The sequence below is a fragment of the Paroedura picta genome, chromosome 18 (genome assembly GCF_049243985.1).
Source record: "Paroedura picta isolate Pp20150507F chromosome 18, Ppicta_v3.0, whole genome shotgun sequence".
NCBI classification, from domain to species: domain Eukaryota; kingdom Metazoa; phylum Chordata; class Lepidosauria; order Squamata; family Gekkonidae; genus Paroedura; species Paroedura picta.
Window position 1 is genome coordinate 6430346 of NC_135386.1, and position 18910 is coordinate 6449255.

Here is an 18910-nt window from a genome sequence, read left to right on the forward strand (position 1 = left end):
GCAACAAAAAGTTTCATAGAACTCATAGAACACCAAAATAGTATTGTACTATATATATATATATTTTAATTTCAACATAAGTACAATTTGCCAGGTACCCCTAGATGTCCCTCCAAAAGTGGGACAATCTGGTCACCTTAAGCAAGGCATTATTTGCTCTTTGTTATGCTGTATATTTGTTGCCTATCTTCATGATGCTGTTTACTATTTTACTGCTCGCTTACTCTCTGCTTAGATCTACACTCTGGTGATTTCTAGTTCATTGTCTGAGGAAGGGTGCCTGCACACGAAAGCTCACACCTTTGTTGGTCTTAAAGGGGACACTGGGCACAAACTTTGTTCTACATAAATATAAGGAGTAAATTAGCAGTGAATTAGTAAACAGCATCATGAAGACAGCCAACAGATATGTGGCATTACAAAGTCCGTTGATCTTAAAGGTGCCAATGGACTCAAAATCTGTTCCGCTCAAGCCCAAACTTGAGGTGGCCGTGAAGGGAAGGAGTTCTGAGAGGGGCAAAGCTGGACTCTGCTACTGGACTCTGGACTCTGATTTTATTGTGCTACTTCAACACGGCTACCCATTTGAATCTATCAGGGTAGAAACTGAGGCTGTCGGTTTGACTGAAATGTGTTTTGTCGTTTCTCTACTTCCAAAGTCTTCAGAATGACTCCCAAGTCACAAAGAAACGAAAAACAGTAAACGTCTCTCCAATTTAAACTGGACAGAACCAGCAGAAGTTGCAAAGTGGCCTTGTCTGAAAAAGCCATCATTGATGGATCCAAAAAGCAACAACACGAAAGCACAGCTCCTGTTGTAAAAAGCCAAAGGGAAGGCAGAACTTTGAATCTGGCATCTCAGCACTGGTGTTAGACAGATCGGCAAACTGGACTCTACCACAGAAACCGGTGGTCTCTCCCTTTCTATGGGAGCAGAATGGAAGGGCCTGACATGAAAGCCCAAACTGTCTGAGAGGGCTTTGTTCCCCAGCATGAAACATCCTCTGTATGCAAAACCAGGAGTGCTCTACCAGGAGAGATCTGCATGCACTGCAAAATGCCTGTGAGAGTTTCTCTTGAGAAGGACAAGGGGTGAGAGATGCCATAAAGCAAAGCTGAGTAGTTCTGGCTCCCTGCCTGTGGCTTGAATGAACAGGAACTGTTGTATGCCCAAGATCATGCTGGCCTTTGTATGGAGCTCTATTATAATTCTGCAGGGCTCCTTCAAAGGCTGGTCTTTCATTCACAGGCTGGGAGATAAAACACTCCAGCAAGAGGGGTTGAATGCAGCGTTTCTCCCCAAAAGGCTAGGCGGTTCCTGGAATCCCTGTTTTGACAGGGGACAGCAATTCTTCGAAATACAAAATACGGGAATACAGGGGAAAGGCCTAAGTTTGAGTCCAGTGGCAACTTTAAGACCAACAAAGTTTTATTCAAGATAGAGGCTTTCTTGTGCCAACATGCTTCCTCAGTGGTCACACACAGGAAAGCTTTTATCTTGAGTGAAATTTTGTTGCCACTGGACTCGAATATTATTCTGTCGTTTCAGACCAACAAAGCTACCCACCTGAATGGAAAAGATCTGTCACTGGTAGAGTTGTTAACTAGGCCATAGAAAATTCCAGGGTAGAACCAGGGGGTTTAGAGCAGGGGTAGTCAAACTGCGGCCCTCCAGATGTCCATGGACTACAATTCCCAATGCTGGCAGGGGCTCATGGGAATTGTAGTCCATGGACATCTGGAAGGCCGCAGTTTGATTACCCCTGGTTTAGAGGGTTCTCAGCAGGGCATAATGTCATAAAGTCCACCCTCCAGAGCATCCGTTTCCTTCAGGGGAACCAATCTCTGTCATCTGCAGATCAGCTGTAATTCCTGGAGATTCCTAGGCCCCACATGGAGGTTGTAGGGTTGCCAGCCCTGGGGTGGGAAATACCTGGAGACTTTGGGGGTGGAACTGAGAGTGAGTGGGATTAGGGGCAGGGCGGGACCTCAGTGGAGCCATTTTGTGAAGCCCTTTTGCACGGCCTGATGGAGGATATTAATTGGTAGGGTTGCTAGAAGCCCAAATACCTTGATGGCATTTAACATGTCATGTGATGCTCATCATTATATGCAAATAAACCTATTTCCTACATTTAGATTTGATCCTTCAGCAGTCCCCAGTGCCAAGTAGGAGCCTGGGCCGAGGGTGGGAGGCTACCAATCCACCAGGATCCTGCTATGGGGACTGGCTTGAGTACTCATTTGCATGTTGGGCGGGGCGGGCACTACCAACTCAAGTGCACTCAGCTGCTATCATAAAGTCACACTGCTCGACTCAACCCACCTGTAAACTCCCTCCCCCGAATAAAACAGATGGAAAATGTGAGCAACAATGGAGCTTGTACATCAATGAAAGGAGGAGGGTAGCGGAAGATCCAGAGTAGGAGGAGTGACTTCAATGTGGGTGGGTAGGAGTGGCCTCCAAGAGAGAGGAAATCTGTATGCTTTTGAATTACAGTATTTGCTGGTGTATAAGACTACTTTTTCCTCCTGAAAAACATGCCTCCAAGTGGGGGGGGGGGTCGTCTTATACGCCGGGTGCACTTCAGTTGGGATAGACATAGTTGCCCATAGTGGCCCATATGTTGAGTGGAAATGTTGGGGGGTCGTGTTATACGCCCAGTCGTCTTATACACCGACAAATACGGTACCTTCAGCTTGGGAACAAAGCAAGGGGGAAACCACCACAAAATGACTTTCAGAAAATCCAGGGAAACAGTGAACGGAAAACGAGTGAGCACTGGAGGGAGGAAAATCAATGCAAAATAAAAAAGAAAACTAGATGGATATGCAAAATGAAAGCAAGGGGAAATGCAGAAAGAAAAAGAAAACCTGATGGACATGCACAGTGAAAGCGAGGGAAAACACCTATCCACAATAGGTCATTGTTATGGCAAGAGGAGGATAAACACATTTAAATAACTTAGTGCAATAAAAAAACCCTGTTCCTGCATGACAAAATGGACCTTTTGCTGGCTCTTCCGTTGTGTGCCAACACCTTAGAATACAGGAGGTGGATGGCTACCAGAGACAATGGTGTTCTCATGGTTGTTCTTCATTTTTTCCCTTCCTTCTCCAAGTCTAGTGAATTTATTAATGGTTTTAATTTTGACGGTTGTTGTTTGTGTGCTGCTAAATTGATTCTATTTGAATTGATTCTATTTCACTTTGTCCTGGGAGCCTGGCGGCTTAGCGTAAAAAGCTTTCAGAAACAAACAAGCAAACAACTAGGGACTGGCACACAATCCATATACTACACATCAGTGTTCCACTGGCATTTGGAGCACTAAGCAAAATTCAAGGCTTTGGTGTGGAAACGTCCTCCTAAACAGCTGATGCTTCAAAATTTCCACGGGTGATGACAGAAATGAAACGCATTTTCATATATCCTAGTCCTAGATGTTATATTTCAATATCTCCCTTACAATCATGTCATTTATAACGTGATGCTATAAAGATGTGCAGTGTTTAATTAAATGAATGCATGGCTCATTATGCATAAATGAAAGGGGAAGATTGCTTTGATGCTTACCAGTCTGGTTTGACGTGTGGGTTCATCTGAGAAATGGAACTGCTACCGGGGCATGCAGGTTTTAAGCATATGTTTTGGATGTGCCCTATTATGCAATGCTTTCAGAAGGAAAATATTTGGATGGATCAATGGTGTGACCCTGAGGTTGTCTCATGATGCTGTTTGAATGGAACTGTTGTAGTTCTTATAGCATAAACCTAATTCGCTTTATGAGTAATTGCTTTCATCTCAATAATAATAATAATAATTGGTTTTCATATGCTGCTTTTCTCTACCCAAAGGAGTCTCAAAGTGGCTTACATTTGCCTTCCCTTCTTCTCCCCAGAACAGACACCCTGTGAGGGAGGTGAGGCTGAGAGAGCCCTGATATCACTGCCCGGTCAGAACAGCCTTATCAATGCCGTGGCGAGCCCAAAACTGGCTGCATGTGGGGGAGCGTGCCAGATTCCACACTCCTAACAACTACACCAAACTGGCGGATTGCTATATGAATCATAGAATCATAGAGTTGGAAGGGGCCATACAGGCCATCTAGTCCAACAACCCCCTGCTCAAAACAGGATCAGCCCAAATGTTATATGGATAACATTTGTAATGCATTAGAATAATCAGTGGAGTGTGACTGAATGGGAGTGTACATGTCTAATGTTCAGGATGTCCTTGGTCTAATCCCTAGCATCACCAGGGAAAAGACTTCAGGTGGTGGATTCTAGGAAAATCTTACTCAGCTTGAAATCTCAGAGAGACATCACCTGTCCCAGCCTTTTAAAAACTTTTGACTCTGGAGGAATTTCTGAAACATTGTTCAGGCTTTGTGGAGGCCCGGAACCAGGCAGGAAGTGATGTCAACTAGCCATGCTTCCCTGCCATGCCTGAAGAGTACTGGGAGGAGAAAAAGGAGGTGGTTTAAAGCAGGAGTAGGTGTCCAGGCTCCACCTCCTTTCATTGGAAGTGGGTGGTTCTCTGCTTTCATGGTAATGCCAGGAATAGCTTGTGGCCAAGTTCATTAGGGCAGGATATAGTGGAAAGGCTGGGGAAGCCCCAGGGAACTCTTACAGAGCCCTGGCTAGGAATTTCTGCAATAGGGACTTCTTTACCAGATGGGTCATTGGCCTCTGACTCACTGCAACTCAGCAGCTTCAGATGTCCGAAACACTGCTCAGCCATAGGAGTTCCTTCTGCATTATCAATTCATTAATTTGCAATTATTGATTTCATTTATATTTCATGTTCTGTCATGAAGCTCAAGGCAGTCTATACAGGGTTCCCGGGGACAGGGGGAACTTCTCTCCAAGAAGGACTTGGCTACACCCTGAACGACTTACTTTCAGCAGGTTGGTCCCATTTCATAGACACTGAAAAGGATGTAGGCTGATTAACAATAGCAACAATTCAAACGTTGCAACCCTTCCAATAAGACATGCTCTTTTGCCCTAAATACATCTGGAACTCAGAAAAGTGATTGTTATGGCCGCTGGCCTGTCTAAGAGAGATGCTGGAGATCCCCAATGGGTGCCAGTCCTCTGTCCCACCTTCCTGATAGTGGGGATGACCTAAGGGACTTGTGGCCCAAGGTGACCACCCCCTTTGCCACTGGCCTCGGGATGTCAGATGGGAGGGGGGGGGGTGCAGTTCACAGGCAGTCATTTCTCTGCAGAGCCCCTGGCCCCCATGTCACCAAGCACCACCCACCTGCTTGCCCTAGCTCCCCTTCCCACACGCAAACCGCCTGACCTCAGGCGGCCTGGGTGGAAACTCAACAGGTTCAGCTTTTCTAGGCGCAGAGATGATGCAGAGACGTTCTGCCTCGGATGGAATGGCTTAAGGTCCAAAGGCTCGCCAGGAAGCGGAGGCGGGCCGCCCTCCCTTGGAGGAGGATGCGGCTGGAACGGCGCCAGAGACCTCGGGCGGCTCTGCATGCGCCGCTTTAGAACTACGAGTCCCACAGTGCTCCGCACGCAGGACGAGATTGAGGCTGCGCGGCCGCCTGCCTGGAGCGCGACCTGCCTGTTGACAGCCCTGTGTTTTGGGGGAGGCTGGACCGAAGGCAGAGAGCGGGAGAGGCGGCCGACCCACTGACTCGTGCCTTCCCGCTGCGAGAGGCAAAGCGCACAGGTAAGCCTGCGAGCGCCCCTCCCCGCCCTAGAGGCGTGCCCGCCAGCCGCCTCCCTGCCCGCAGGATGCCCGGGAGCGGCGCGCATCTCCGCCAGCGCTCTGCGGCCACAGCCGTGCCTTGGGCGCTCCATCCCCCGCGCCGCCAGCATCCCCGGCCATGCCCGCTTGTGGCGCCGAGGAGCGGCCCGGGCTCGCCTAGCAGCGGCGGCGGCTGCTGCCACGGAAACAGAGGGATGCTCCGGGCAGGGCAGCCGTGCTGGCCGGCCTGGCGATGAGGATAACGCGAGGGGATGGGGCCGTCGGGATGCTGGCGGTGCTGCTGTTATGCTCTAGTCTTTAATGCACGCTTTTAAGGTCACAAATGCGCCAGTTAGCCTTGAAGGCGGCCGAGGAGCCTTTACAAAAACAAATTCTGCAAAAGGCTTCCGCCTTCTGGAATCCCTGCCTGCCTTTTGACAATCTCTGGGCGGCGGTGGGTGTGAATCCGTGCCTGGGTTCCAGTGGCAGCCTCCTATCCAAGGAGAACCCGGTGATGTCACGTTTCTAAAATCGGAAGATCTGCTTTAAAAAAATGGTTGAGTGGGAGGAGAGGAGAAGGGAAGGGGCTGAACGGAGTCCAGTTGGCGTGGGGGCCGGCTTCCCTCCCACGCGGAGACAGGGGTCTCTCCACCCAAGCATCCTTAGCAGATGACAACCTATTTATCCCCGACCCCACCCACCCACATGCACACTGCAGCCCGCCCCAGCAGGCTAGGCTGCAGTTGTGTAACCAGCAGCAGAGGTTAAGATCGGGAGAAGTCCAGCCGGCCAGATGTCTGTGCCAAAAGACGCACGGCAGGAGGAGCGCGACAAGCTTAGTGGGAAAGAATGGGAAAGGACGGGGTGAGAGAAGGAAGCACCATGCCAGCATTGCGGGAGAACACAAGATGCTCTCAGAGTAAGCAGCCAGCCTATTACGAGGCAGGCTTCCTTCCGACTCCCCCTTCCAATGTGGCAGCCTGCGATCCTGCGCATTAAGGAACCTCCTGCCTCTCTCCAGCCACATTTAGAAGAAAGCATTCTTATGAGAAATGATGAGGGTCAGAGCAGATGATCGGCAAAGCGTTAAGCGGTTTAATCTTCACCTGAAATCTTTGGCGGCTGCGGTCCGGTTTCACAGCTCGTTGGGGAAACGGGCTTTGTGCACATGAGTTTCCAGGTTCAGCCCCCGTCCCCTCCGCTCAGAACGTGGCGACCTCCAAGCCGTTAGCTGAGGACTGCATTAAAAATATATACACTTCATCGACTACCTAGTAGTTGACAGCATTGAACCGTGGTCAGAATGAAGCATTTAGGTGGAAAGTGTCATCACGCTGCAGCTGCTTTATGGGGGTTTTTCAGGCCAAACGTACCACAGTAAAAATATTATCAGCTGCCACAGAACGCCCTTGTACAAAGAAGTGTATCTGAGAAATCACCTGTGACAGAATGGGAGCAAAAATGTCTGAATGCACCATGTTGTCCCATGCTTAGCCGTGAAGCCTACTAGGCGACTTTGAGCAAGCGAGCGTGCATACAGACGCACCAGCAAACCGGAGTGGGTGTGAGTTTTTCTGCACCCATCATTATGGCTGCCTGTCACTTCACATTACTTGCTGCCCTAGAGAGAGTCTTCTTCCATCCCCGTTGGAGAGTGTCTATGGATGACTACTGTTCTCAGGGACCCAGGAAGTGGTTGGCTTTTAAGTGGCCTGTGCTCATTAGACTGGAGCAGCGGGGACATTATGGGAATTATCTTTCTTGTGCTCTGCGTTTCTCACGAGGGTGTGTGCCGACGGTGCCAATTCAAGGAAACCCGTCTGTCTTCTTGTGTTATCTCTGTTGAGGGGAAGGGAGGAGTGATTCGTACAATGTGGGGCGCTCCCTGAAGATGCGATTCCAGGACGGTGACCTTGGTCAACATGCATTTTGTTGCCGTTTGGAACAGAGGGTCTTTCTGAACAGAAACTGTTATTGTAAGGATGGCAATGGGCAACTGACGGAGAGCGTTTCCTAGTTTTGATTTGTGTGCGCGTCTGTGCAGAGGTTTTCTTGTACGCAAGGCTGCCAGGCCGGGAGGAATAGTGGTCCAAAATTCCAGAGGCCTGGGTCACCCTGAAGGGCGCTGCTGAGCAGATGAGCTGCTACCCTCTGTTCTAATGAAGACTACTGTGTGTGTTCTTCTGAATGTGAAGAGGGGCCCACAGGAAATCTCTGTCTGGGATACCAGTGGCTCTTGGCAGCCCTCTTTGTAGGAAACTTTAAATCATGATGCTTTGGTCACTCATGGGTACAGCGATTGCAGAAGCATTCGCAGTAGTGGCGGAATACCCACCATGAGGGGTGTCAGGAACTCACGTGTCCCCTCCTTCTGCCTTCCCATGCTTCTGGAGGCTTTCTGCTGTTTTTTTTTTTTTTTAATCAGTAGATGCTATATTGCTATAGCGTTTTAGAACTCTAATGACTGAATACAGCATGAAGCCCATTGGGGGAATGGGAAGAGCAAAGCGATTGAAAGAAAACAGTGCGGAAGTGGACTGGGAGGTCCAAAACTCTGCCCATTCATATCCACATGAATGAGGTTGTTGAATAATAAAGACAGAAGGGTAAAGTAATGGGAGCAGAGGCTATTGACTGACACTTTGCCTCCCACTCTTTGGGGGATGCAGTGTGCCCTTGTACCTCCAGCAGCAGCATAGCTGAGATCCCTGCCTAGACTTCCCTTCAATAGGGGAGTCTCCTGCAGATTGGGAGATTCCTAGACTTTTGGGGGCGGTGCTTGTGAAAGGTGGAGTCTGGGAAAGGGAGAGAGCTCAGCAAGGATGTGATGCCATAAAGTCTTCCCTCCAAAAACAACCTCTTGTGGTCTGGAGATGTAATTCCAGAACTCCAGGTCCTACCTGGAGGTTGGCACCCATATCCCCCACAGACCTTGCTTGCTATGAGAGGCCTTTCACTTATTAAGGAACTGGCAGAGCTAAGGAGCCCTGCAGGGTGGGAGCTCTTCAGCTGCACATGGCCTGCTCCCCCATCTCTCTCGAGTCAGGTTTGTTTTGACTTATCTGGAAATGTTATTAAAGTGCAATGAAAGCCTACAAACCGTTTAATACGTTTCTGAAAAGCCATAATCTTCTCTAAAGCCTTTTAGCCCCAGCAAGGACTGCTGTCTGGAGGACTAGCACTTAATTATATTTATGCTAAGGTATCGATTATTTAGATTCTTTTTAAAAAAGAAGTTCTTGAAGATTTAGTCCAGATGTGATTTCCCATCTCCCAGTTTGGCTGTTAGCAGCCTGAATATAATATTCCAGAAAGCTTCTCTTTAAAATGAAAAAAAAGAAAAGAAAATAGTGCTCACAAGGGTAGCTTTGGCTGTAATATGGATCAACTCGGCTTTTGCAACACTAATGCTGGAGTTTAGCAGCAGAAAATGGCAGCGGATTATATTAATTCTCTTGGGCTGTTGTTTTTTAGCACAGGCTGATTCACAAACGAAGATTTGGACTCTCCACTTTTAATTACTTCCATCTGCCTCTCTAGGGGGACAGCAGGCAAAGACCTCTAGGCTGAATGTGCCACTTAAAAGTGCTTTTCGGCTTATCTCGGACTCCAACTGTTGTTGTGCAGGTGTGAAGGACAGAAGGGCAGTGTTGAATGCCCTTGTACCCGCTTTCTGAATTGAGTGATGGCCACCAAGGAAGGGCGATTCACTGTTGTGTTCTAACCTTTCGGTTCTTCACAACGGAGGTGTGAGCTTTGGCCTTTGGGCAGTAGACCGCCTTGTTTGTTTTCCATTTTGCTGCCTGCTATATTCTTGCCCCTAGACAAAGATTTCTGGCAGAATTTCTAGATGGAATGCCTAGCCTAGATGAATTGGTGAACACTGATACGAAGCCCTCTACAAATTGCCCCTCGACACTGGCTGCTCAGGGTTCAAACCAGGCAAGCAGGAATGGACTTTGCAGGGGAGGAGGAGAAGCTATACTCATCCTACAGCCAAAAAGCCCACTCCTGTTAGAAGTTACGTTTCTCTTCACCCCCATTGACAGAGGCTTGAATTGGACTCAACCGTTCCTATGACGTGTAGCCTAGAAGTTATCCGTGGCTGTTCATTTTACCTGTGAAAATAGAATGGAATGGTTTTTTTTTTAAGTGTGTGTGTATGCATACCTTGACCTGGATGGCACAGGCTGGCCTGATCTTGCCAGGTCTTGGATGCTTAGTAGGGTCAGCTTCCCATTGGATGGGAGAGAACCAAAGAACTCTACGGCTCAAAGGAAAGCAATGGCAAACCACCGCTGAATATGCCTTGCCTTGGAAACCCTAGCGAATCACCATAAGTTGGCTGCAACTTGATGGCACTTTATACCCACACGCAAATAGATATGTAATGCCATCATTTGGGTCCATTGCGTATTTGTGCATAAGGCAAAGTTTTAAAGTGATCTTTAAAATGATATGGGGATGAGGAGGTGGAGGATTCACACTTGAATAATATCAAACGAGTGGACAGCTCTGTGTGCTGGGAGGGATCATCAGATGTGCTCTGTAATGGAATCTTAGACACAAGCCGCCAAAGAAGACCAACGACTGAAATGTGTTCAGCGGCTGTGTGGGCCTTTGATGAAGAAACAATTTTGTGACTGTTATTTTTAGGATGTTTTTACAAACACAAAAGAACTGGCATGCTGCGGCTTTTATTGGAAGCGTATGTATATAATTCGTCACTGCAATAAGATGCTTTCAAAAACCTGGCTCAAGGTTTCTATGCCCGCTATCCCATTCCTTTTTAACCTAAGCTGTTCTTTATTTTTTGCTAAATGCTGCACGGCATCTCTAATCAGCTCCCCTACTTTCCCAGGTCCTGCCTTGCAGCTGAACTTCTAGCTCTAAGTCACTGGTGTGGATTCTTCCCGAGATCTCTGAAATAAGTAGAGCAAATGTGTAAAAAGGTTAAATTGTTTCCAGTAAGCCCTTTCTGTAACTTGAGCAAACAACTGTTCACAGAACTATTCATTCTTAGCAGGGATTCAGAAGATTGATCCCCGGATGGTGGGCAAGCAAACGTCACGGGACGCCGCTTAGAAGAAGCCATGTCGGTACCATTCCGGAAAGAGTTAGAGAAATACAAGAACATCAACGAAGACGAAATCCTCAGCAAACTCTCAGAGGATGAGCTGAAACAGCTCGAAAGTGTGCTTGATGACCTGGATCCAGAGGTGTGTATTAAACAAAGCCGCAGAATCGCATTCCAAAATCTTCGGAAAGGCTCAAAGGGGCACGTACAAAGTATCAGGGCGGTGTATATTTAGAATTAAAACAAAACAATCTGCCCTGAAATAACCCAGACTTTGTGGCTGGAAAAGCTGGATTTGGAAACTGCAGTAAGTTGTAGAAATAGGCCTACATCTGCCTGCTTAGTGTAATTTCCTGCTTGTTACAGGGTGAGGGAGAAAGCTGTGCAGAGCTCTGGATCAATCCACAGATCACAGGAAGGCTCAGGAATAAATGAAGCCTATTGATCTTGAAATTAGAGTTGCCAGCTCTCGGTTGGGAAATACCTGGAGAATTTGGGGATGGAGCTGCGAGTGGGCGGGATTTGGGGCAGAGAGGAACCTCATTGGAGTAAAATGCTATGGAGTCCACCCTCCAAAGCAGCCATTTTCTCCAGAGGAACTGATTTCTGTTGCCAGGAGATGAGCTGTAATTCGGAGGGAGACCCAGGTCCCACCTGGAGGCTGGCATCCCTAAATGAAAAAGACGTTTGATCTACTTTGGCCAGTATTGTAGCTTAGGCAAGATCTTTTCCGAGCCCTGTGACTTAAGATCTTTTAAAAAGAGGTCAAAATCTGAAATAAAGACTTTTGTGTATATGCTTCATCAACTATACTTATGTCCCTACTATTCATTTGCTTGGAACATTTGTATGCTGCCTCTCCAGGAATCTGCCCAAGGCAGAACATTTAAAGATATTAAAAACCTGCATTCAAAAAGCAGCCCTGCAGAAAATCGTAAAAACTAGATTACAGGCAGCTTAAAATTGCAGTTTTCAGAATAGTGTTATTGTTGTTGTTTTTTAATCAGCCCCTTAATTGAAAGCCTGGACAAACAGAAACATTTTGGCCCGGCACTGACATGAAAGCTGTCTAGGCACCAAGCAAGCCTCAAGGAGAAGGGTGTTCCACAAAGGAGGTGCCAGGACTCAGAAATCCCTGTCTCTGGTTGCGACCTGCATCGCCTCTGTAGGCAAAGGCACAGAGAATGAGGCTTGTGAGTTCCCTGTATGCAGTGCTGTTGAGATTGCAGTACACCATGGGCCCTTGGCAAAGATTCCACTCCCCCTTCTGGTATGACCCTGATCCATACCACGTGTCTAATTTTGTAATTTTACATTTGTACACATGTGTATCAAAATCAGACACCCTTCTGACATCTGCTGAATTGGGCTGTAGTTCACAAAAACTACATATCACAATAAAGCTTTCGTAATTAAATCAGTGAGAAATCTAATTGAGGTTAACCTAATCATGTTTATCTGAAGAAATGTGCAGGCACACAAAAGCTTATACCCAGAATTAAACCTGGTTGGTCTTAAAGGCGCCCCTGGACCCTGCTGCTTCAGATCAACACGGTGACCCAGCTGGATCTTTGTAGTAGGGGGATATTTACTATGTAGTGGTGCTGGATGAGAAGTACTGGGATTTCACTGACACATTTTCTAAAAACGATTGTAATTTGTCATATAACATGTAGATTACTGTCTGTAGTATCAAAGTAGCATTTCATAAGGGATGTGAGAAGTCCCATTAATACTACAACAACCTGCTGCCTGAATAAAATGTAATTAAATCTAATTGGGGCGAGTTCTATCACATGTAACTACTAAAACAGATTAACATTATATTAGCATGCATATAAAGTGAGGAGGGAAACATCCTCTTATTTCTTTGATAGAACATAAGGAAATATCACCCCCTGCTTCTTTTAATAACATTAACAAGGGTTTGCTGTTATACTACAATTAAGTACACCATAGCTTGCCAACCAGGGATGAGAAAGAGTTGAGACCACGACTGGCAGATAATGGGGGGAACTGAAGGCACATCATGAAAGGAAGAGTGCAAAATGAAATAGAAAGATGTAGGAAAGAGAAGACATGAGCTGTGCAGCTTAGTCTTGCCTTGCTTCCTGCACTGGCCTGGCCAATGAGTTTAGTAGGATATGCAAGTGTTTGCTTCCTTGGAGTAAACCCGGCAGAAAAATACCCTAGATCAGGGGTAGTCCAAATGCAGCCCTCCAGATGTCCATGGACTACAATTCCCATGAGCCTCTGCCAATGTCCGCTGGCAGGGGCTCATGGGAATTGTAGTCCATGGACATCTGGAGGACTGCAGTTTGACTACCCCTGCCCTAGAGCAAACTGATGGCTGTTTACCGGGCTCTGCATTCCCTGTGCCCCTAGTCACTGCAGCGCAGAACTATACTAGAAGGACGATAAATGGAGATCCAGCTTCAGGGACCCTACCGCTGGCTTGAGCCTTGGGAATTTTGCCTCCCCAGTCTGCATCCCACCCCAAGGCCTTCCAACGCTAAAGAATGCCTATTGGTGGGGCAGCTATGGGTTGAGGGAGAAGCTCTGCAGAGCAGGTGTAAGATGACAAGAGCCGAAGAGCTACCCAAAGGAGTCTCAAAGTGGCTTCCCATCACCTTCCTTTCCTCTCCCCACAACAGGCACCCCATGAGGTAGGTGAGGCTGAGAGAACTGTGACTGGCCCAAGGTCACTCAGCCGGATGGAGGGGGAGTGGGGAACCAAACCGGTTCTCCAGATTAGAGACCACTGCTCTTAGCCACACCACCATGCTGGCTCTCGCAGTCCAGTGGTCCAGATGACAGAGACACCATGTGTCTCTCCTATCACTAGAGGCCAGATGACCTCCGGGGATGTGTGTGGCTTGCTACTCATGCTTCAAAAGGGGAAGACAGCATGGCCCAGTGAACTGATGAGAACTGATGAAACTACCAGATGTGGGGAAGAGGAGAATTTGGGTGGTCATTTTACCTCTTAACTTCTAACCCATGGGCTGATCTTATCAGGAGACTAATGGGGATGACCGTTGCGAACCCTGGTCACCAGTAAGAATAACTCACTGTATTTGACCCATGATGATAGTGGGTCTGGGAAGGAAATTACAGATCCTGTGGGAACGGCTTATTCCATGACCATTTCTGTCTCTCACATTTGATTGGGTAGAATGCACTTCTGCCAGCAGGCTTCCGCCAAAAGGACCAGACTAATAAATCTGCCACGGGGCCCTTTGACAGAGAAAGACTCCTGTCCTATTTGGAGAAGCAAGCCCTGGAGCACAAAGACAGGGAAGACTGTGTGCCTTTTACTGGAGAAAAGAAAGGTAAACCGTTCCTCTTCAAGCATGCTTGACAGGATGGGAGATGTGAACAAAGCAATTCAAGCTAGCTGGGCGCCTACTGAAGATTAAAATGCCAAATTACAGGGCTTTATGTGCAACTTGTGTAAACCAACCTAGATAAATTGCTAGTTTAGCCTGTGGTTTGCCCACCAGTTCAGAAGCCAACTACACCACAGTTTGTGTGCATGTGCGTGTTTTGTCCTAGTTTTTCTGCAGTGCTTCTCAAGATCGGACCTGGACCCCTTGAGACCCCCCCCCCCTGAGTAGAACACAGCCCACTGTACACTGGCTCATTAAATCTTCCAGGCCGTCTCCTTGGAATTGTAGGGGTTAATTCCCTTGCAGGGCACAAAACAAGAGTAAAAAAGACACTTTTGACTTGGTTGCACAGCCCTGGGCAAGACACTTAGGTGAGGGAAAAATCCTGTTCTCAGGATGTGTTCATTAACCTCTTAATCCCCGCTACAACCACCCAACATAGTGGCGACTATGAGCCAGCAAAGGAAGTCTGCATTCTTTAAGCATGGCTATATATCCTTTGTCCCCTTTGGCAAGATTCAACACTTCCTATCATTCCTCCATATGCCTGGCTTGGCTTCCTCGTTCCAGCTTCTATTAGCAAGTGATCTCCATTCCCCAAGTTTTGACAAGTTTAAAAATGTCTCGTCTCCCTCACTTATCTAGGAATCAGGGTGTTTGCCAAAAAAACATCTTTCTGAATGGTCTGGAGAGACTTCAACCACTGTGGGCTTTATTCTGAGGACGAGAAAAACAAGTGTTCGGTTTTCGGGGTTTTCCTGGTTATCCCAGTTCCTTGGCCTACATGTGCACGAAATTTCAAGAGCTCTAGTTGACCAACAGGTGCCTCACCACTTTTAGTAGCTGAAATATAAATCAGAAACAGGCTCTACAGCCCTAATTTACATTTTAAGGCAGGGAGGGGATAGGAGATGCACTTTAAAGAGAAGTCAAGACTAGTCTGCATCTTATAAATATCCTCCCCTCCCAGTCCTTTCTCACTGGGAGGGGAGGGTATTCTTACCCTGAGCCATCTGAGAGCCATACTCAACATTACACAGAAGAAAACAGGGAAACTTGCATATAGACAGTAGCCCTACTCTCACACCAAGAATCACTGATGGAGCACATGGGCATGTACCAATTATGCCTTGCAGAGTGTTCCTTGCCTGCTGTATATGTATTCATTTGCTTTGCGACTGCCAGTTATAAGTCATGGTGGATCAGACCGGTGGTCCATCTAGTCCAGCATCTAGTCCAACCAGTTCCTCTGGAGGGCCAACAACAGGACATAGAGCTAAGGCCCTGATTTGCCTCCTGGCTCTGGGATTCAGAGGATTAGTGCCTTTGAATGTGGAGGTTCCCCTCAGTCACCAGGGCTACAGGCAGGAAGAAGCAGTGAAAATTGCCAATTTAGTCTGAATTGGACAGCTCTTGTAGAGCAAGGTGCTATTAAAGACATAGGAGCAGGGGGCAGCAAAACAAATCTGCAATGCTTAACTTCTGTTCCAAGACACGCTTGTAGGTAAAGTGAGGAGCCTAATAAGCATGACTGATCTGAAACAGGGAAGGAAAATGGAGAGAAAATGCTTCCAGATTATGCAGAGCAAAAGATTTGATTCCTCACATGTGGGCTAAATGTCTTATACAACAACCCACGCATGCCAACTCTTACATTGGAGTAAAGCCCGAGTTCGGTGTAACTCGTCAGTGGGAAGGAAGTGGAAAGAGTATCAGAGACCTGACATTAAATTCCAGCCCCTCTAACTCTTCCTGGAAAAATGTGCAGTTAGCTATTTCCCCCACCCCTAACCCAGTCAATTTGCCTTTTGTCTAAAATGGATTGCTGCACTGGGGAATTCTTGAACAAAAGAACTATCTAACGTCAACCAACTGGCTGAAAGATGGAAAATTCAGTTGCTTGGGGTGGTGCTTTATATATGACAAAAGCTGGCTGCATGGTTTCAATCATGTTGTGAAGCAAGAAAGGGAGGAGTGTGTGTGTGTGTGTGTGTGTAGTGAATGCCAAAGTTTTGTAGGGAGACAGTAGAATCAGGAAGGAATTTAAGATATTTCCTAGCAACTGCTCATGTCTTCTTAGAAAGGATTATTTCACACTTTGAAAACCATGGCCTCAGGAAACTGTGTGTCTAGAGAGCTAATTTACTATAGTGGCTAAGCGTGTGTGCTTGAAAATCCCTGATTCAAATCTCGTCTCAGCCACAAAGGCACCATTTAGCCTTAGGTAAAGACACCATGCCTCGTCCTTTGTCCCCTTATCTATCATATCTGGTGGCAGAGCCAATGGGGCTGATCAGTTAGAATGCAGGACTAAAATGGAGAAGGCCTAGGCTCAAACCTCAAGCTTTGTTTCTGTAAATAAAACACAAGTGGCTAAACAGCAGGGGAATTCTGAGTTTTTGTTTTTAAGCTGCCTTCTACCGAGTCAGGTCAGTTTCCCCTCTAATCCAACATCATCTGTTGTGACTGGCAAGCAGCTCTCCAAGATCTCAGGACAGGCCCGGCCGTTTCTGAAAACCTGCTTTGGAGACCTTTTTAGCCCATCTGTGATGGTGGAAACTGAACCTTGGGTTTTGTAGGTGCAAATCTGATGCTCTGCCACTAACTTATGGCTCTCCCTGAGCCTTAAAGGCCACTGAGATAAGCCACCTCTGAATGCCTCTTGGCCTGGAAACCCTACCAGGGGTTGCCCTAAATCAGCTGTGACTCGACAACAACAACAAAAATCCCCTGCCTCTGTGTTTGTCCCAGAGGGGCAAATAGCTAATCCAAGGGCTCATTTTGGATTGGGAAAATGGTGCAGGAAGAAAAGGTGCAACACTTTGTCCTCCAAACTGGAGCCCTGCATGATCTTTTATGCACCTGGAGGCTCTGGGCATGCTACATGGAGGAAAGCAGTACTGAAGCAGCTTAGTCTGGGGTGTGAAAACAGTAGTCTAGGCAAGGGAAAATGGAACAGGCAATGGAAAATGGAAAGGGGAAGCTGTGGAAGAGCAAAGGCATAGAATAGCTGTGAGTGACTTAAAGGACCATTCTGGTTAAGGTGACAATATGGTATCTCCAGGTGGTGTAACTACAAAGTAATTTTAGAGCAACGTCTGAAATGTCTAATAATACTCCATGCATTTCATTTTTCATGCCAAAAAGCTGCCAGGCAGTTGACAGAATTGGAGACTGGGCCAACCCACCTGCACCTGAGGGTCACTGCAACCCAAGAACAATGGGTTTAGTTAATGCCTGATTGAAATACGCTTGTTTATGGGCTAGGGTCCAGTGAAGATCACTGAGTTTTGCATCTGCTATGGAAGCTACAGAAAGTAACGAAGGATGCTGGCCTATAGGTGAAGACATCACGGGTGCACAAATCAGCAGAGCAGATACAAATTTGCATTTATTAATATGACAAATGGGAAATTCTGTGGCCGAGCAGTTGGGCCAGTGACTGCAAAGGCAGCAATGCTGAACTCTCAGAGTTCGAGCTCTACCTAGTCTCAAATGGCATAAACTCCACCATTTCACAGCTCCTGGAATACTTGATAGAAATAAATAGTGGGAGAGTTTAGTGTGTGCGATCCCATGCATGTCTAGCTGTTCTGAAAGGGCCTGCTGACAGCCTTCTAAGGCAGGGGCAGTCAACCTGTGGTCCTCCAGATGTCCTTGGACTACAATTCCCATGAGCCCCTCCCAGTGTTTGCTGGCAGGGGGCTCATGGGAATTGTAGTCCATGGACATCTGGAGGACCACAGGTTGACTACCCCTGTGCTAAGGAGCTCTGTCCCAGGCCTGCCCCACTTGATCTGGCTGCGAGCTGCGGCCCAAAGCCACCTTAAGCGGCCAGGGGAGGGGACCCTTTCCAGGTCCGTTCTTAGGAACGGGCTGGAGCTAGTTCCTTTAATAGGACTATTTTGCTAATGCGGCAACAGTTAATTAGAACGGGTGCTTTTCAATACATACAACTGTGCCACTAAAACGGAATCGAGTTGTAGGTAGTGGCTCCAGGTTTGGGACGCTCATCAAGGTACAAGTGAAGTTGGAGATCCGTGACTGGAAATCCAGATGTGTTTGGACTTTAAAAGTAGCCTCAAAGAGAGAGAGCCCCCTATATAGCAACACTTCTTTAGAAGGGAGGCTTTGAACTCATTTTCTTGCACCATTTCCCAGCTTTAAAAAAAAATACTCTCCAAGATCAGTTTTTATGGGTATAGTTCCTCCTCCCCTGCTGGAGCTAAACAAATAGAGGTGAGGAGCACAAACAGAGTAGAAGGAAGATTTCATCCAATCCCTCCATCCCTTGTAGGACACCTCTGGCTGATTTGACAGCCTGGGTCCCTACATTGTGCTTAAGGGGGAAAAAATAATGTAAGCTTAGTTCACACACCAAACATCTGCTCTGCAAAATCAGGAGCCCTCTGGATCACAGTTCGCAATTCCGTGGGAACAATTCTTGAGTGCTTGTGTGGTTTTCTACAGGCTTCTGTCTAGTGGGAAAGTTCCTATGGGGGGGACGCTTCTTGAACAGCTGCCAGGTCCCTGCATTTCTCTACAAAGTAGAAACTGAATAGCGTTCAGCGTTGTTGTCCTAGCTCTGCTGTCAACGGAATCAATGGAGGTAACATCAGAGGGAGAAGTTAGGCCAAGTCTTAACATCTCTAAGAAACCCTCGTCATAAAAACCAGATGTTAAGTATCTGGCACAAAGACGGGAATAAATTACATCAGTCTGCTCCTCAAGGGCTTT

The 18910-nt window shown here is 47.2% G+C and overlaps 1 protein-coding gene across 2 annotated transcripts in view; it reads left to right on the top strand.

Annotated features, from left to right (window-relative positions):
• Positions 1 to 5472: 5472 nt before the first annotated feature.
• Positions 5473 to 18910, top strand: part of LOC143827651 (tropomodulin-2) — a 30611-nt gene continuing 17173 nt past the window's right edge. The window contains exons 1-3 of one of the 2 annotated variants that reach the window (XM_077317375.1): positions 5473 to 5689; positions 10734 to 10926; positions 13960 to 14116. In XM_077317375.1, coding sequence (XP_077173490.1) covers positions 10801 to 10926; positions 13960 to 14116 — 283 coding nt within the window. In that variant the 5' untranslated portion in view covers positions 5473 to 5689; positions 10734 to 10800. Of the gene's footprint in view, positions 5690 to 10730; positions 10927 to 13959; positions 14117 to 18910 lie in introns of both variants that reach the window. The other variant, XM_077317374.1, reaches the window with a different exon arrangement.